The sequence below is a fragment of the Mchenga conophoros genome, linkage group LG12, assembly GCF_057382185.1.
Source record: "Mchenga conophoros isolate Kocher_MC1m ecotype Shallow Benthic linkage group LG12, M_conophoros_male_GT1.1, whole genome shotgun sequence".
Taxonomy (NCBI): domain Eukaryota; kingdom Metazoa; phylum Chordata; class Actinopteri; order Cichliformes; family Cichlidae; genus Mchenga; species Mchenga conophoros.
Genome location: NC_140537.1, coordinates 6,554,718 through 6,572,449, shown reverse-complemented (window position 1 = coordinate 6,572,449; position 17,732 = coordinate 6,554,718). Strand labels below are relative to the sequence as shown.

Here is a 17,732-nt window from a genome sequence, read left to right as displayed (position 1 = left end):
GCACATTGTTGGTGAGAGGTAAAAAGCTCTTCATTTGTTGGAGAGAGTATAGTTGTGTCATCTGTTACTAATTTGGTCTGTCACTATGTAAGTATGTTCAGGAGCCTAGATTAAATCGTCATTAGGAATCTTTTCTGGTTTGTCAGGTTGTTTAAATAAAGCAGCAAGGATTGTGAACTGGTATATGTGTGGCTCACATTAGAATGGCACTAAGTCATGTCTTAGCAGCTCAAGGTGAAATGTATTACTTTGGGTTTTTTGTGGTGTTGGGTTTTTTTTTTTTTTTTTTTTTGTTTTTTTTTTGCCTCTCATGATATGCCGGATATTTGAGCTTTCGGTTGATCTGTGGGAGGTGGAATCTCGTTTTCCTTTTTTGGTCCTGCTGAATGTTCTTTGCGATGATAGCAAGATGCTTTCCCTACCTCCTGTTTGTTTGTGCTGAGGCCAAGACTGCAAAGCCACATTCTTTGCACATACGCCCCCAACAGCGGCCACTTATTCTGGTATCATTGTTGCAGCTAAAAGTCCTAACTGAGAGAACAATTACAAACACATGACAGCCATCTAGTGGAGGCTGCCCTTTAGAGGCCATTAAGTCAGTATTTATTCTGCATTCCTGAATCTGGGGGTGTACAGTATACACGGGATATTTTTTAAATATGCAGAAAACTAACAATCCACCAGAAACTAATCATTGTAGGCTTCACAAATAAAAAAAAATAAAATAAAAAAAAGCAAAATTAGCTCCCAAACACCGGCTGTATTGAATAAATTTCTGAGCTCAGGCAGAGGTTTCGAGAAGTGCTCAGCTATTTGATGTGGTCCCAGTTTTTTTTCTTAAGAGTTCAGGGAATTGTCTCTGTGGAAAGAATTCTTCTTCCATGGAAAACTGGAGCTATTGCTCTGGAGGCTGACGCACATTACCTTTCTTCTGTCTCCTTTCCTTTTTGTGTACAGATTGAGCCGTAAATGTTTCAGCATCAGAGAGCTCACTATGAAGAAGACGGTCCGGCCAGCGGTGAGTAAGGGGAGCGCCGATCGAGGAAAGTCAGAGGCCGTGACTACCGGCGGAAAGCCCCCAGCCAAAAGCACCACCGTTGCTCCTCTGTCTAAGGTAAAATTCATCAAGTGATGGAGCGTGTAGCACCTGAAGGTTTCTGATTTCATTAATTTTTCTGTGAGCGTGTTGACTTTTTCTTCTTTCAGGTTAAAAGCAATGATGACCTCTTAGCGGCTATGGCTGGAGGGAATCCTTCATCAAGTAGTGCCGTCACTAAGACCAAGAGGACTACGTCTGTTGGCACAAGCGCTAGCAACTTAGACAGCAAGCCAAAGACAACTTCAGGTATCTCAAAAAAATGTATCCCACAGGTTTGGAATGTATTCGTGGCTGGAGCTGCTCCTCCTGGAGCCTGCTTCTGCCGGAGATTTCTTAATGTTAAAGGGGAGGTTTTCTTCCTCACTGTTGCCAAGGGATTGCTCATCTAATTGTTGGCCTTTTCTCTGTATTATTGTAAGGTCTTTACCTTACAATAGGAGGTGCCTTGAGGCACCAAAATGATGATGTTGGGACATGAGCGAGAGACCCAAGCAGCACAATGATAGTGAAGATCATCACAACAGCAGCTGCTGGTTAGCGGCAGCTTAGTTGTCAAAATAAGAGCATGGGAATTGTCTACTAGCAAAAAAAGAAAAAGAATGAGACAAAAACATTGCTAAACTGAGCTCTTCATATTCTCAGATAAGCTGTAAAAATTATTTTTTCAGTGTTACTTCACCAGGATAAAAGAAATCCACTTTTTCTTGTAGGTACTTCATCCAAACGTGCATCATCATCCACTTCCAAGGAGCCAAGTTCATTACGAGACCGCCTTCGGTCATCCACTGCTAAAAAGCAACTTGCATCAGGGACTGTAGCTGGGGATGTGGCCTCAGGAAAGCGCTCTCGCCGCCAGATCCTGGCAGAGTCCGAGGGCCGTATGAGCAAGTCTAAGTCAGATGGCCAGATTAATGATAAAGTGGCTCTGGAAGCCAAAGTCAAAGACCTTCTTGGTTTGGCCAAGAGCAAAGACGTGGAAATCCTTCACCTTCGCAGCGAGCTGAGGGACATGAGGGCCCAACTCGGCCTTGGTGGGAAGGAGGTGCCACAGGAGGAAGAAGCTGGGGAGGAAGAGAAGCCCCAGGTTTCAGCCATCACGGCCGCTGATGTGGAGTCCACTCTGATTCTCTTACAAGAGCAGAATCAAGCCATCAGAGAGGAGCTCAACCTGCTGAAGAGCGAGAACCGCATGCTGAAAGATCGGCTGAATGCTCTGGGATTCTCCCTGGAGCAGAGGCTGGATGGCTCTGACAAGCTGTTCAACTACTCCTCCCTGAGTCCAGAACTGGCTGCAGGCAGTGGGCACAGCGATGGTGGTGGCACAGGTACTATGACCTCCTCAGTGGAAGGCTCTGCCCCTGGCTCATTGGAGGATCTTCTCACAGGACACCAGCATGGAGGCTCGGCAGACAACCTGGATAGTGAGTCAAGTGAGGTCTACCAAGCTGTCACCTCCAGTGACGATGCTCTGGACGCCCCATCTGGAGCTTCCTCATCATCTGAGTCAGAGTGTGCACCTAGCAGGGAGCGTTCACGGAGGGGTAGCAGTGGCAATGCCAGTGAGGTGTCAGTAGCCTGTCTGACGGAGCGCATCCAACAGATGGAGGAGAATCAGCACAGCACAGCTGAGGAGCTTCAGGCGACACTGCAGGAACTGGCTGACCTGCAGCAGATCACACAGGAGCTGAATGGAGAGAACGAGCGGCTCGGAGAGGAGAAAGTCATCCTCATGGACTCCTTGTGCCAGCAGAGCGACAAGCTGGAGCTCTACGGCCGCCAGATTGAATACCTGCGCTCGCTCCTCGAAGAGCATCATATATCCTACGTGCTGGAGGAGGACATCAAGAGTGGGCGCTACATGGAGCTGGAGCAGCGTTACGCAGATCTGGCGGATAATGCCCGCTTTGAGAGAGAGCAGCTACTGGGGGTGCAACAGCACCTATCCAACACGTTAAAGATGGCTGAGCAGGACAATGCTGAAGCTCAGGAGATGATGGGAGTGCTGAAGGAGAGGAACCAACAGATGGAGCGCCTCCTGGATTCGGAGAGGCAGGATCGAGCTGCCATGGCGGCCACACTGGAAGAGTACAAAGCAGCCGTGAGCAACGACCAGGCGGAGCTGAGCCGCTGCCGAGCCCAGCTGGATCAAGAGAGGCAGAGAGTGGCCGAGTTGTACTCTCTGCACACTGCGGGGGACAAAAATGACATCTGTCAGCTGCTGGAAGGTGTTCGGCTGGGGAAAGAGGAGGCTGAGGCCAAAGCTGCAAAGATGCAGGAGGAGATGGAACAGGCCCACGGCGAACTCAGCCGGCTGCAGGAGACTTTCAGGAAGGTTAGTTCAAGGACAGTGAGTGGAACATGAGATCTTCACGCAAATAGAAGCTAAATTGAGGCGTTTGACCTAAATGTCTTTACTTTAATCTAGGGTGCAACAACTCTCAGTTTTTGGGTTATGAAAATTACAGCTTTATTACTGCCCGTCCATCAGTGTCTCAGATATCACAAATTTAGTATCACCAGCTCTCCAGAGTCAGCCTTTAGCAAGGAATGGTACACATTCTCAAAGACTATACAGAGCTAACTGCACAGATGTGTAGTTATAATAGCAGGCAGGTTATTGTGAAGATTTATTGCAGTCAGTTTTTACCTAATGTCTTGTCTACTGTCTAATTAAATGAAGTATACTTTAATTGTTTGTGCGCAGCTGGACAGTGAATACAGAGACTTCCAGGAGCAGGCGCAGCAGCAAATGGCTGAGCAGGATCGTGCACTGGAGAAGCAGCGCATGGAGCTGCAGGAGAAGGACACAGAGATCGCTGACATGAAGGAAACCATCTTTGAACTGGAGGATGAGGTGGAGCAGCACCGAGCTCTGAAACTCCACGACAATCTCATTATCACAGATTTGGAAAGTAAGTGGGCTGCAGACACACTCTAACTCGAGTGGACGCTTGTGCTGAAGGCCAACTTTTATCAAGTAGTAGAACAATGTGAGCATGCTCATCAGCTTGCCTTAGAGATTCTGATATGAAAAGGACGTCTGCTTTTGAATCAGTGCGTTCTTTAATGATAGCATCACCAAACATTGCCTTCTGATTTCAGACTCTGTGAAGAAGCTGCAGGACCAGAAGCACGACATGGAGAGAGAGATTAAGATTCTTCACCGCAGGCTGAGAGTAAGTGGACATTCGTACTGAAAGGTGCTCATCTTTTAAAAACTGCTGACATCCAACAGCCTAAAAATCTTGATAGCCACGCAGCTCGGGTGCAAACAACACGAGGCACCCATGAAGTGACCTGGGGAGTCACACGTAGCGCTGGACCATTTTTTGCTGTATATCATTCCCTTCCCCTTTCCCATATTTTGTTCCTCTCTCTACTGACCATGTCAGATGAAGCCATAAAAATCCCCCAGTCTCATTGTCAGCCGGCCAAGATGGTGAAATATGATCCAGGAAGCACAGCTGTAGCACCAGAACAATGAGTTTTGAAGTCTTATCAAATAAAAAGTATTGTCCAGCAGTCAGTGGTGCTTTCAGGAAGGACTTTTGCAACTCTGGAATGTAATCACAGCAGCCATAACTTTTATCTTCTGTCACAGGAGTTCTGGGATACAAAATCGAAACATGCTGTTGCAAAGTCAGCCACACAGAATGTGAACGTGCACACGTTTGTGAAAGAGTGTGGATTGAGGCTGTTTGATTATGAGCAAGTAAAGGTCAAATTATACTAGAAGGAACAAAAACTAGGTTTTAAGACAGTACTTTGTATAAAATCTGGATACTAAATAAATGCAGTATTATGACTTCTAGCTCCACAAACCAAAATTTTTCCATCACTGTGGAATTTTCAAAAGGTTTGCTGCAGAATCCCCTGATATTTTGACACAAAAAAGCAGATAGAAAACGTAACAACTAACTGGTAAACAAAGCGGGGCATTTTTAGAAGCGCAGATATTTCCTTTAGGAGCTGATGGAAACCTAAACGGAGCGCAAAGGGGAATTCATGAAGGCCTGATTTTAAATGAATGCTAATGTTTCTGTCATAAGGAAAGTCTGTCATTACAAATAGGAAAAACTGCCCTCTGGTGGCCAAAAGAATTTATCCATACTGCTAAATACAGTATTGATAAAATACTGCTGAGGGGTCTGCTGTTATGAGCATAAACAATGTTCAGCTGTTTTTATCATTACGTGTGTGTGTGTGTGTGTGTGTGTGTGTGTGTGTGTGCGCGTGTGTGTGCGCGTGCAGGAGGAGTCAATGGAGTGGCGTCAGTTCCAGGCTGATCTGCAGACCGCTGTCGTCATTGCTAATGACATCAAGTCGGAAGCACAGGAGGAGATTGGTGACCTGCGGCGCCGACTTCAGGAAGCACAGGAGAAGAACGAGAAGCTGAGCAAGGAGCTGGACGAAGTCAAGAGTCGCAAGTAAGACCCACAGAGAGACGCGTGGAAGAGCTGCAATAGTCAGCTCCTAATTTATTTTTTTATTTAGTTTTAGGAGAAAAAACTGGGATATTTCATATTTTCATTAAATTTGATACTAGATGCTCAGTAGCAGGGCTTGTGCTAAATCCAAAGTTGAATTAAAAACAAAAATAAGTTGTGAATTACACATTCTGTTTTCTATCTCGGTAAATTACTGAGCAGAGGCATTTTTGCATTGATAATGTCAAAACTGACACCACAGGTGCTCTGAGTGCACATGCTCAGTGGAGTGCTTTGTGTTTTCCAGGCAGGATGAGGAGAGAGGCAGAGTGTATAACTACATGAATGCAGTGGAGAGGGACCTAGCTGCTCTCAGACAGGGGATGGGTCTCAGCAGGCGATCCTCCACCTCCTCGGAGCCCTCACCCACCGTCAAAACACTCATCAAGAGCTTCGATAGTGCCTCACAAGGTACAACACTGTCTTTGTTTTAGATTTTTAGACCTTCACTGCTGCTTTTGTTGTATTTTTTTTCCCAAATTCCCTCACCAAAGAGAGCCCATATTGTTAGTTAGTTTTTTGTCAAGAGTCACCAGTCTGACTAAGACAAGTGACATAAATTTAAGTCTTACCCCCCAACAATATATTCTCAATACATTTTCAGCATTTTTATTGATTTACTGCAGACAGGACTCCTGACATATCAGGCTTGTCTGCTTGCTGAAGAAGGTCCCAACTAAACTTTATATGACTGGATGTGAACCTTTGCTTCTTTATATCTCAGGTCCAACGTCAAATGGTGCCTCTGTGGCTCCAACACCTCCAACAGCTCCGGCTGCTCCGTTACCTCGAACCCCCCTCAGCCCCAGTCCCATGAAGACGCCCCCAGCAGCTGCTGTTTCACCCATGCAGGTACTGGAAAAGGTTTTTAATTAACATGTTAGCATTTTTGTCCCTTATTAGCTTACTGCTTTACATACTATTTCACACTAGTGCAAGGTCAAAAATTATATTCCTCATTGAGCACATGCTTATGCTTCTTCCAAGGTGCCATAATGAATCCTTTTAAAGTAGTCTTGAGCACCTTCAAAAATAATTTCTGAAGGTCTTTCAGAAGAACAGGCAGTCCTACAAAAAACATGTACATCAGGTGAACAGTATCTGAAACTCATGTCATTTAGAAATAGGAAAAGGTCCAGCAAAGACCTGACACAGGACCTGAGAGATCTGGCCCTTCAGCTGAAGCATCTACTGTTCACTGAAGCCTTGTCTGTCAAGAAGCTGTTCTTAATAAAGGAAATTTATAAGGAAAACCTGAGGACTGAAAATCAGTGGTAACAGGTCTCACGGATTCAAGTTTTAAATTTTTAGTTAAATTGTCAGTATGTAGAGCAGGTTCAGGAGACAACAGTGAGTGTCTACAGCCATTTGTAAAACACGGAAGAGGCTTTGAAATGAGTTGGAGCTGCATTTGAGCCAGTGATGGTGTTGTGGATCTTACCAGCGTCCTGAAGAAGAAACTAACTATAAAAAAAAACTTTCAGTTTGGCCTGGACTGTGAACAGTCCAGGCTTGAATTATTAAGGTGGTCACACCAAAAAATTTAAAGAAATGAGGGATAGCTCAAGACTTTTGCACAACACTGTACATTTTAAGCATTGGGCTTCTAAAGGGTTTGAGTGGTGGGGATTTTTGGGTTCTTCTCCTTTTCACATAGTATTGCAGGCTCTTATACTTGATCATGTGACACTCTCCAATGATATCAGCGTGACTTTGTGTTGTGCTTTTAGCTCAGATAACATTACAGAAGTGAAGCTCCGCCTACTGTTTTACAAATCACTGCATTCAGATTTTTTTTTTTTTTTTTTTAACTGTGCAATAAAAGGTGTTTTTCTGCTGTTTCAGAGACACTCCATAACTGGGTCAATGTCATCAGCCAAGCCGCTCTCCTCTTTGAGTGATAAGAGGCCCAGCTACACAGACATCTCCATGCCAGGTACATATTCTACATAAAAAAATAAATCTGTTTCTTTATGTAGGAACTGTTGCTTTTCATAGCTGCTGGGTGTACGCATATAAACATGCAGAATATTGTCCTGTTCATGAGGATTACCCATATAATATTTCAGTCCTTTGTCACAGTGATTAATAGGATTAATGGGCTGTCCCCTCTCTCAGGGTATATGGAGGGACTGTTTTTCTCAGAGGCCTGGACCTTAGCAGGTTTCCTGTATGTGTAGAGGATGATAAGCAGGAAATAATGAGTGCTTGGTTTGCTCGGTTCATTCTCAACACTAATGAGTTCAAGTGTTTCATGTGAACGTGCAGTCTTGGCCATAGCCTTCAGTCGTCCATTTATTCTTCACTGATTTATTGTTTTCTTGGTGAGTGTGTCGGCCTTGTGCGTCGGTATTCCCTGAACTCGGAGGGACTGGAATGTGGCTTTCTACTGACCTCTGCCCCCACCATGACATCTCATTTCAGAGGAAGTTGCTCATAGAGTAAATTGTTCTGTATGTGTTTACTGTGATGTTTACAGCCGAGCACCTTCTCAGGGGAACCTCAGCTAGCCGACCTCCATCTGCCCTCCAGAGGGTCTCCAACATTGACTCCTCCAAGGCGATCTCAGGTTAGAGATGCTGGCTATGTTTTATGAACTAATTATGAAGTAACTCGACCGTGGCTCAGGGTGTTGGGAATCGCATCTGTAACCGGAAGGTCGCCGGTTCGATCCCTGGGCTCTCTGTCCAGGTCGTTGTGTCCCTGGGCAAGACACTTTACCCTACTTGCCTACTGGTGTTGGCCAGAGGGGCCGATGGCGCGATATGGCAGCCTCGCTTCTGTCAGTCTGCCCCAGGTGTGGCTAAAACCGTAGCTGCCTCCACCAGTGTGTGAATGTGAGAGTGAATGAATAGTGGCATTGTAAAGCGCTTTGGGTGCCTTGAAAAGCGCTATATAAATCCAATCCATTATTATTATTATTATTATTATTATTATTATTATTATTAACTCGGTCAGTAGTTCAGTACGAAAAGCTGAGTTTGATTTCCTCTCCCGTGACTTAAACAGTGACCCGCCGGAGCAGTGAGGAGATTAAGAGGGACATGTCAGCCTCGGAGGGGTCTTCGTCATCTTCCCTGATGGCGATGAGTGCTGCCTCCTCCCCACTCTCTCTGTCCTCCTCCTCCCCAACCGCCTCCATCACTCCCACAGCCCGCAGCCGCTTAAGGTACCACATGTTGATCCACTGATTCACCTCTGATGTGTTTCTAATGTGCTCACATTGGCACTTAAAAAACATTGTCTGTTTCCATTCTTGTCAGTGATTTTAATCTCATGTTTCTTGATCCCTTTTTTGTGTTTATTTTATTTATTTTATTTTTTTATTTTTTTTCCATAGCCCAGCTCATGATGGCTTTTCTTTACTCATTAAGTAAATCAGATGAACTTGTAATCTGTTGCCTTTTTGGTGTGGAAAATGTCTTAAAACTGATTGCTTGTGCTTTTCCTCTGTTTCTGTTACAGAGAGGAGAGAAAGGACCCGCTGTCAGCACTGGCCAGAGAGTACGGAGGCTCTAAGAGGAATGCTTTGCTGAAGTGGTGCCAGAAGAAGACTGAGGGCTATCAGGTAGCTCTCTTCTGTCAGTGTCCCCATGATAAAAAGCAACTGTACATGCTGACTGAGGTGTTTCAAAAGTTACAGGTAAAGTGCAGCTGTAGTCGTACACTCTATGTGACAAAGAGTATATAAAGTGCTTCTGCATCTCTAGAGGGAGCTGCATACAATCTAAAGGCTGAGTTCAAGTTTGAAAATAGAACGTGGGGGTGTGGAGTTAGAAAGAAATGAGATCACCAGACCTCTGAAGCCCACTCCTCATCTCCGCTTGAGGCTTCTTGCACAACCATTCTGACATGTTGCCTTGTGGAAAATTACTGCCTTTGCAATTCTAATAGTTAAAGGTTTTAGCACTAAACTTTCTGTAGCAATGGCTCATATTGGCCCATGTTTAATGTAATGAGGTCAGCGTATGTACTGTTAATGATGTATGTGAGCCAAAAGCTTAGGTTTCAGATTACTCTGAGTACCTTTTATTTGTCAGGAGCTGTTAGTCAGATGGGAGTTAAAGTGGCTTTTTTCAATCAGATAGAGGATGAACTGAGGGGCTGCACACAGCCCAGTAGAAGCTAAATAAGGATTGTATTGAACTGTCAGTGATGGAAAGCTATTCTAGTTGAGTCCAAGAATAAAAAGATGAAGCTGGAATTTTGTGTGTTTGCGATCTTTGTGTTCCGATTCTGTGTATAAAGTTTCTTAGCATGATCAGGGGGTGGACGTGATCCTCCAAATGAGTGTTAAAAACAACCTACTCACACTGTGGAAACATGTTTGCAGATGCTAGTTGAATGCTTTTAATGAGAAGAATCAGCGGAGGGTGTGCATAAGCAGTAACATGATGCAGGTCTAATGTGGTGCTAAGATTGCACAGTAAACTGTTATCAGCGAGATAAAATGAAAAACATGAAGGCGGCATCATTTCCTCGTTCATAGGTAGATGCAGTGGTGCACTCTGCCACGGGCAGCGATACCTCATTGTAGAGAAAGGTAAATAATGTCACAACTTTAACTCCTGAGTTGGGATGAACTCTTTGTCTCCCTTTACACCCTTTAACTTTGCAGTACCCTTTACATGCTGCTGCAGACTGACTGCTCTGCGTAGGTCTCACTTGTTAATTTCACCGCAGGCTCTTTAAAGCTATGGTTAAAAAAAATAAAGATAAATCCAGTGACGACCTCAGAGTGATTTAAGCAGCAATAAACAGATGTGCCAAGAGTCCTCTGCCATCACCCCAACCCTTTTTATTTGATCTAAGGTATAGTTACCATGGCATCTTAGGTCTTCACCAGGAAGTGGGCAACATTTAGTATATCCTGTGATGTAGTTTTCTGATAAACACAGTGCTCTCTCTGCATCACTGCATATGGTGTAGATTATAGTTATGACATTAAAGATATTTGAGGATATAATTTAAGTGGTTGTTTGCAGGATGCTGTAAATCTTTTGATTTTAAAGGTCAGATGGCAGCTGATAGTGGAAAAGATGATAGATATGATATGATATGGATGAGTAGTGTTGACACTTCATATAAAATCCCAGGACCGTCATCAGATCGAGCAGATAAATCATTTTAAATGGTTCCGTGAAAGCAGAATTGATTATGAGCAATAGTGTTGTCTGAAACGATGTGGAGATCGGCCGTCTGGCGGTGACGTTCATGATGTAAAGGTCCAAAGGATGAAATGTTGTACAGTCATGTTTGACACCTTACCCAGAAAATAGCTTCCTATTGATTTGTGGTCTGGATTGTAAATGTTCTGTCGAGTATGATCAAAGTTTAAATGCATCACCTTTGTGTTGTGTTTTTTCTTTTTTTTCTTTTTTAAAGAACATTGATATTACCAACTTCAGCAGCAGCTGGAACGATGGCCTGGCCTTCTGCGCCGTGCTCCACACCTACCTGCCCGCACACATCCCGTACCAGGAGCTCACCAGCCAGGAGAAGGCAAGTGACGTTCGGAAGAAAAGCTCAAACTTCTTTTAATCATCAGGTTTCATTACATGTGACTTAAACTGTGGCTTCTTTTCATCAGAGGAGAAACTTCACCTTAGCTTTCCAGGCCGCAGAGAGCGTGGGCATCAAATGCACTTTGGTAAGCTTCATTAAAATAAAACCCCAGGAATGAAGATAAAATACAGCAAAAATCCTGACACAAATTTAGAACGGATGGCATAGAGAATATACTTTTCATTGCTTTTCAATACGGCAGCCAAGCTCGCACAGATTGCTTGTTGTGATCTCTGGCTGGAGTTAACCTGCAGTCTGCTTTCTAATTGTGATCCGTTTATAGTTCTGCTTTTAACCTCATAAACTTCACTCAGCTGCTTGTGCATCTATCATCACAGATCTGAGCTATACACTGACTTTTATTTCAAATTTGGACAGCGTCCTAAGTTAGTACAAGCGTACATGCGTTTAAACAATGTGCGGCTTTAGCCAACATGGATTTCTAACTGCTACACCATGTTGGCTCAATGAAAAGTCAACGTAAGGTAAGGTTACTTGAAAAGGAATGGTCTTAATATGAATCTACAAAGCCTTCCTTCTTCTTTTTTAGTGTATACTGGTTCTCTGTCAACCTCACTTCGTCTGTCACAGACTCTCTGATTCTTTTTACCAGTTAAGCAAAGACTGTATATATAAAAAAACAGACATAATAACCAAGACTTACTGCATTGCTATCTATTGCAGACTGGCAACCAATACCAGCTAGGTTGGTTATCAGTGATAATTTTGACAGAACATTCTGATTTAGTTCGTAATCTCTAAAATATAGAGTATAAAGTTTGTCCTGTTTTTAACAGGGAGAGTTGCTCACCTCGCTTCACTAAGCACCCATGACATCAAATTGCGAAATGTGTCCATATCTGCTCTTCTTTTCCTCCCAAGAACTGATATTTTGTCACAAAGATCAAATATGCGCTACTAAGCTTTACAGCACAAGGAGATTACTTCTGATTGGATTGATTCCAGACTCGTCCCGCCTTTGTATACAACTTAATAGGCTCTGATTGGATTTTTTTTTTTCTTCTATTTTCATCTTGTCAGTACATTTCATCTTAGATATAGTCTTGTTCCACAAAAAAAGGTTGTTGACAAAAACTATTACAAAGGTTATTAAAGAATGAAATTATCACTGCTATCTATAGACTGCTACCAGCTTTTTAAATAGCGTGTTAAGGTGATCACCCTCGTGCTGTTTGTCAGATAGCTCCCCTGAAAATGCTGCAGAGGGGCTCGGGCATGATTAGGAGGTCCAGCAGTGACTTGAATGAGCTGAGGAGAAGCCTTGCAGAGAGCTGTGACAGCAGCCACCTGTTAGACCAGCTGTAATCATGCTTAACTTTACCCTTAATACAATTTTAAATGTCTGGGTTGTGTTTTAAATGTAGTGTTTGTAGTTATATTAGCTTTAGAGACAGCTTATCAGGAAGTTATGGTGCATGGCTTTTGACTTCGTTCTTCAGGGTGATGCTTGAGATTACACAAATGAGATGAAACGTGTTGGTCAGTGAGATCTGGAGGTGCTTACAGGTAGATTTTGTTACCATTCCACAGAGCCAGGTTAGCTGTTTTTCCTTTATGCTAACTGAAAGCATGCTGACCAGGTGCTAGCTGTAGACTCACATTGAACATGATTATGTTCAAGTCTAAGGAGTTTCCCAGAATGTCAAACTCATCTGGAAGTTTATTTGAATGGGTTGAAAATGTAAATATTATACAGGATCCTCTCCAATGCTATACGGCCTTGTTCATCAGTAGGTACATATCATAAATCAAATGCTTCACTCAGGGTTTACTTACTGCTGTTACAGCTGGAGTTGGCAACTCTTATTATCAAGACGACTTGGTTGTGTTTAACCATAATCATTATTGATAAATTATAAATAACGCCCTTTAATGAAGTGAAAAACATCATATAAAATATGTAGTGTCTAAAGTGTCTGTTTGTCTTTTCCAGGACATTAATGAGATGGTGCACACAGAGAGGCCAGACTGGCAAAGTGTCATGACTTACGTTACAGCCATCTACAAGTACTTTGAGACCTGACTTCACCGTCTCCCTCGCCCTTCTCCTGCAGCACAATCAGAGCCACACTGACCGTCATGAGCTCTCAGCAACAATCCAACTGCACGGTCAACTCTTCCTTACTCCCTCCCCATGCATCACAGCAGCACTGTCATGCTTGCAAGTGTGTCCACGCTATTTAACAACACTAACTGCAGACCAGGACTTTGCTGGACAAGTGCCACATCCTCACACTGCAGCTAAGGAGACCCTTGTGTGGAGTTGTAGTCCAGGGGCTTGCCTGTTTGTTTACCATTATACTAGAAAGCCATGAGAAGGACAGGATGTGAATACCTGTGGTTCATCTTTTCCTCCAATTCATGCCTGAAGTAGCAGCGTGAAAAAGAAGCCAAGTCTCAGTGCCTTCTATCTGGATTGGTCTTGCATACGTTTCTCCGCTCTGCACCCATTCTCCAGGTTGTAGTTTGTTCAAGGGGAATTCCATCAAATCTGACTTTAAACACTCTGCTTTGCAGCATAAGGTTTGTCATAGGCTTTTCTTCTTGATGGGGAATAATTACTGGATGTTTCCCCCCGTAAATGTTCAGTTTCTACATTATAAGAAACCAAAGGTTAGTCATGTTGGAATTTCCCCCTAAAACTTTGTAAATTCCCTTTGGTCAGACTTGAGACAGATGCAGGATTTTACTCCAAGTCTTCCAGATGTTGCAGTGCGATAACAGATGCCTCTCATACAACGGATAAAGTGCCTGTGTGAGTTTTGATGCAGGAGACCAGAAAACAAGCTCTTTTTTTCTTCTTCTTCTCCAGTTTGTAAAGCTGAGGATTTGAGGAGTTGCCAAACTAGTTTCAGATTCATTCATTCATTGATGCTGATCACGACTGACTGCTTTCAAGGACAGGTGTGCACTTTGTTCTACAACTCTGCTGCACTTTTCTGTTGTTAAGCCGCACTAACACACTATGATAGGTTTTCTGTAATAGATCCAAGACTTTAGACTAATATTCATTTGAAGAACTATATAACGTGTTTGTATTTTATAGGCCTGGAGTTGCCGTCGTGCACTTCGTTCATTGGGCACATACAGCACACATTTCATCATAATCAAGCTATGAGTAACTAGAAAACTAGAACCTTAGATAATGGACTCAGCTGTAGATTTCATGCCAGGCTCTGGTTTTAGGAAGCAAGACTAGACACTTTCATGAGCTTTTTTAAAAATTTATTTTAGGCCAAAGCAGTGCTTCAGTTAAAGCAGCAGGTGGATGTTTTCAGTGATGCGTTTTGCTGCTTTCTTGCCAGTAACCAGACATGAAAACCTCAGTTGGCTCTGATCTGTAAAGTGTGATCAAAAGTTCTGTGAACTGTCTGTGAAAAGCAAACGCCTTACCCTTCAAGGTCACCTCCTTCTGCACCTTTAGACTGCCTTCAGCTGCTATTTTTAGAGCTTTCCCTGGAAATTCTGTTCTGACTACTTGGATGTTTGTGTGTGCGATGCAAACAGGACCTCCTGTACTGTGTCAAATCAGTGACCCTTTAAGTTAAATTTCATCTTGTAGAAGAAAATGGTAGTGGTTAACACTTGCCTTCCTCGAGTCAAGAGTTCAAAATCAAGGTGCACAACTATGTGTCAAAAAAAGCAACAAGCACCCGCACCTCCCTTTATTGCTTTGTCCCCGAGTGTCCCAGATGTGAAAATCTGGATGTTTCGATGCAGATGTTTGCTTTCTGTGTACAATCGAGGTCTATGGTGAATTTATATATTTGCACCTGCAGGTGGCTAGAACTGGACTTCCAAAAGGTAATCAAATAAGCACATGAATGGTGCACAACGTGTGACCTTTAAGGGGGGAATCAGACATATTAAGATCAAACTCGTAGCAAGAAACCAAACGCATATGTTACACAAGATTTTAAACTCTTCCTTTAACGTCCAGAAATGTTGCAAGGCCGTTTATTTTAATTATACACAAATTATTAGGTAATCCATTTTGCAATATGCAAAATGTTTTGGTGATTTTGTGCTTTTGCGGTGTAAATAAAGTTGATAATATGACCAAGCATTACTAAGGAAATACTGTGGAGCACGATGCCATGTAATAACTCTAACTTCAGTCTGCACCATTACTGTCACGCTGTCTGACTGCTGTGTGCCTCAACATACCAAGTTCACTCTATTTATTTGCGTAGTGCATTATAGTGAAGTCAGTGCTAACGTTGTCTTACATGTTTATCGATTTATAACACACACACTTTGAATAGCTGCACTGAGATAAGCTTTTTTTTTTTTTAATGTATTCCACAATAATATCCTGCCTTAATAGTTCAGCAGATATTTCTCAGACTGAAAATGTGACATTTTTAAGCTGCAGCCGTATTTCCAGACCAGTTTCACAGTGCGGACGTGGTTTTGTGGAAAAACCCTCTCTTTCATGTTGGTGCCTCTCGAGAAACGCTGATCATGAGCGATGGCTGTGAATCTTTTTGTTTTTGAAGCTGATGTTGGACTTTCCTCTTCGTGTCTCCGGTTAAGGTGACTGTGGTGCGTAGAGCTGCCAGCTGGTATCAATAGCTGCATTAGAAACGACATTTTTCTGTGTTGATTTCGAAGCGAGCCGTTTGCCAAAAGCTCGTTGCTACTGTGTGTAAAACAGCGGTGGACATCCAGTGATCTGAAGTGAGCACACGAGCCCGTCACATCGACTGTTTGTGTACGAGATGGAGTGAGACTGAGTTATTTAATGACTTTTGAAGGCAGAGGCTCTTTGCTGATGGCGAGACGCTGAGGATTAGCAGCCTTTTGTTAGTTTTCTTTTAAAAAAAACATTGTGCTCTGCCTGATTCCACCGCTGGCCCATGTGTTTTATTGCTCCCGACAGGAACGAGAGGCGCAAAGGAGATTCGAAGCCTCGCGATCCTGAAAGTGGAATGTGTTTTGATCACGCTTTAGTGATCTTGGGACCGTTTCTTTTTTACAACGTCCAGCGTGTGCTGACGTGTGGTGATTGATGACCGCCGAGCCCAGCCTGCTGAGGAGAGACCAGACGGCCAGCAAAAGCTAGGGCGCGCATTCCACCGCCACATGATGCAGCCGCGATGGACGACGTTGTTTGGTCCTTTAGAAAAAGGCCCTTAAAGAGGATGTGAAGAGAGCTTTATGTCTTTAGTGGGTCCACTACATCATGCTACTTGTATTTTTCTTTGTTTACTTGAAAATGCTCTGAGAATTTCACTGAACATGCTTTAATTTGTCTTTTTGTTTCCATGTTGCCTTTTTTCGTATTGTTTTAATAATAATACCACATTTTACAGTCTGATGCAGATTGTCGTTGAAGTGGATTTACTTTCCTGATCACACTACATGCAGTGCTGAAACAGTCCCTCAGCTAAGTGAAAGCTGATTGAATAAATGTGTGTATGTATGCGTGTGTGTATAAAGGGACTAAGCTACAGTATTAAGTGCACACTATGATGATAATCAGTTGTAAGAAATAAAAAAGCGTTCTGGTTTTGCTTTGTTTTTTCTCTCGTAGTTATAAAGGACCATTTGAACAGCCATGTTTGTTGTCCTTTTTCAGCCGTGGGCTGGGCTTGGGGAGGTGGGGGTGGTGGAGAAGATGTTCCTTCCCCAGGAAATGATGAGCATCAGAAACCTTATTTCCTGCATTCTGCTTCTCTTGCACCAGTTTATACGTTTGCTGCATCGTTCTGTGGTGCAAATGTCTTTAGTTAAAGGACAAAAATCAGGTACCACATAACAAACATAAAGTAGGACATAATCCAGTGTGGCTTTCAGATCGTCTCATTCATTATAGTTCACCACACACACACGGATATGAACTACTTGTTTGTCCTTCTGTTGCGCTGGCTTCTTTTCAGATCAAATGATCAAAACAGTGCAGGATGGTGGCATGGTGGTTAGCTCTGTTGCCTCACAGCCAGAAGGTCCTGAGTTTGACTCCAACAACTGGCGCAGGCCTTTCTGTGTGTAGTTGGCATGTTCTCCCATGTTTGCATGGGTTCTCTGTGGGTGCTATGGCTTCTCCCACAGACCAAAGACATGCATTTAGTGGGGTTAGGTTAATTGGCCATAGGAGTGAGTGCAAGTGGTTGTCTCTCACCCTGCCTTTTGCCCTGTGACTGCTGCGATATGCTCCAGGTGCCCCATCGCCCCCACTCCCGACCTTGTTAAGGATAAAAGGCTGGATGACAGTAAAACACTTATCCAGTTATCCGTTTTGTATTAGACTGATTTATGTGTTTCATTGTGTAACCCGCTGGATGTTTAGTTAATTGCTCATGTATAAAACCTCCCAACATTCCAGTTATCTTATCACATACCTTTGATGGTCTTAGGAAGTCAAGTACATCTCATCTATTACCAAGTAGCCTGAAAACAAGAAGCAGGCTACATTACCTCAGAAGTACTGGATAAACAGCACTTCTATATTGGAAAACAAATTACTACTAAACCTTAGCTCCCATTTTCTTCCATGGTCATCGACGTGCTTACACATGGTACCAGCTGACTGATCACAACACTATAGTACTGTGAAA

General features: G+C 43.2%; 1 protein-coding gene across 2 annotated transcripts in view; it reads left to right on the top strand.

The window, feature by feature from the left end:
- Nucleotides 1-16,729, top strand: part of specc1la (sperm antigen with calponin homology and coiled-coil domains 1-like a) — a 26,897-nt gene extending 10,168 nt beyond the window's left edge. Inside the window, exons 2-17 of one of the 2 annotated variants that reach the window (XR_014894598.1) lie at nucleotides 958-1,114; nucleotides 1,207-1,345; nucleotides 1,810-3,431; nucleotides 3,804-4,011; nucleotides 4,202-4,275; nucleotides 5,351-5,526; nucleotides 5,834-5,997; nucleotides 6,311-6,438; nucleotides 7,432-7,522; nucleotides 8,066-8,155; nucleotides 8,596-8,755; nucleotides 9,052-9,154; nucleotides 10,972-11,088; nucleotides 11,177-11,236; nucleotides 13,106-13,695; nucleotides 13,985-16,729. Coding sequence is in view for 1 of the 2 variants with exons in the window: in XM_085293504.1 (XP_085149630.1) it covers nucleotides 995-1,114; nucleotides 1,207-1,345; nucleotides 1,810-3,431; nucleotides 3,804-4,011; nucleotides 4,202-4,275; nucleotides 5,351-5,526; nucleotides 5,834-5,997; nucleotides 6,311-6,438; nucleotides 7,432-7,522; nucleotides 8,066-8,155; nucleotides 8,596-8,755; nucleotides 9,052-9,154; nucleotides 10,972-11,088; nucleotides 11,177-11,236; nucleotides 13,106-13,195 (3,342 nt within the window). In the remaining variant the exon portion in view is untranslated. Of the gene's footprint in view, nucleotides 1-957; nucleotides 1,115-1,206; nucleotides 1,346-1,809; nucleotides 3,432-3,803; nucleotides 4,012-4,201; nucleotides 4,276-5,350; nucleotides 5,527-5,833; nucleotides 5,998-6,310; nucleotides 6,439-7,431; nucleotides 7,523-8,065; nucleotides 8,156-8,595; nucleotides 8,756-9,051; nucleotides 9,155-10,971; nucleotides 11,089-11,176; nucleotides 11,237-13,105 lie in introns of both variants that reach the window. The other variant, XM_085293504.1, reaches the window with a different exon arrangement.
- The last annotated feature ends 1,003 nt before the right edge of the window (nucleotides 16,730-17,732 follow it).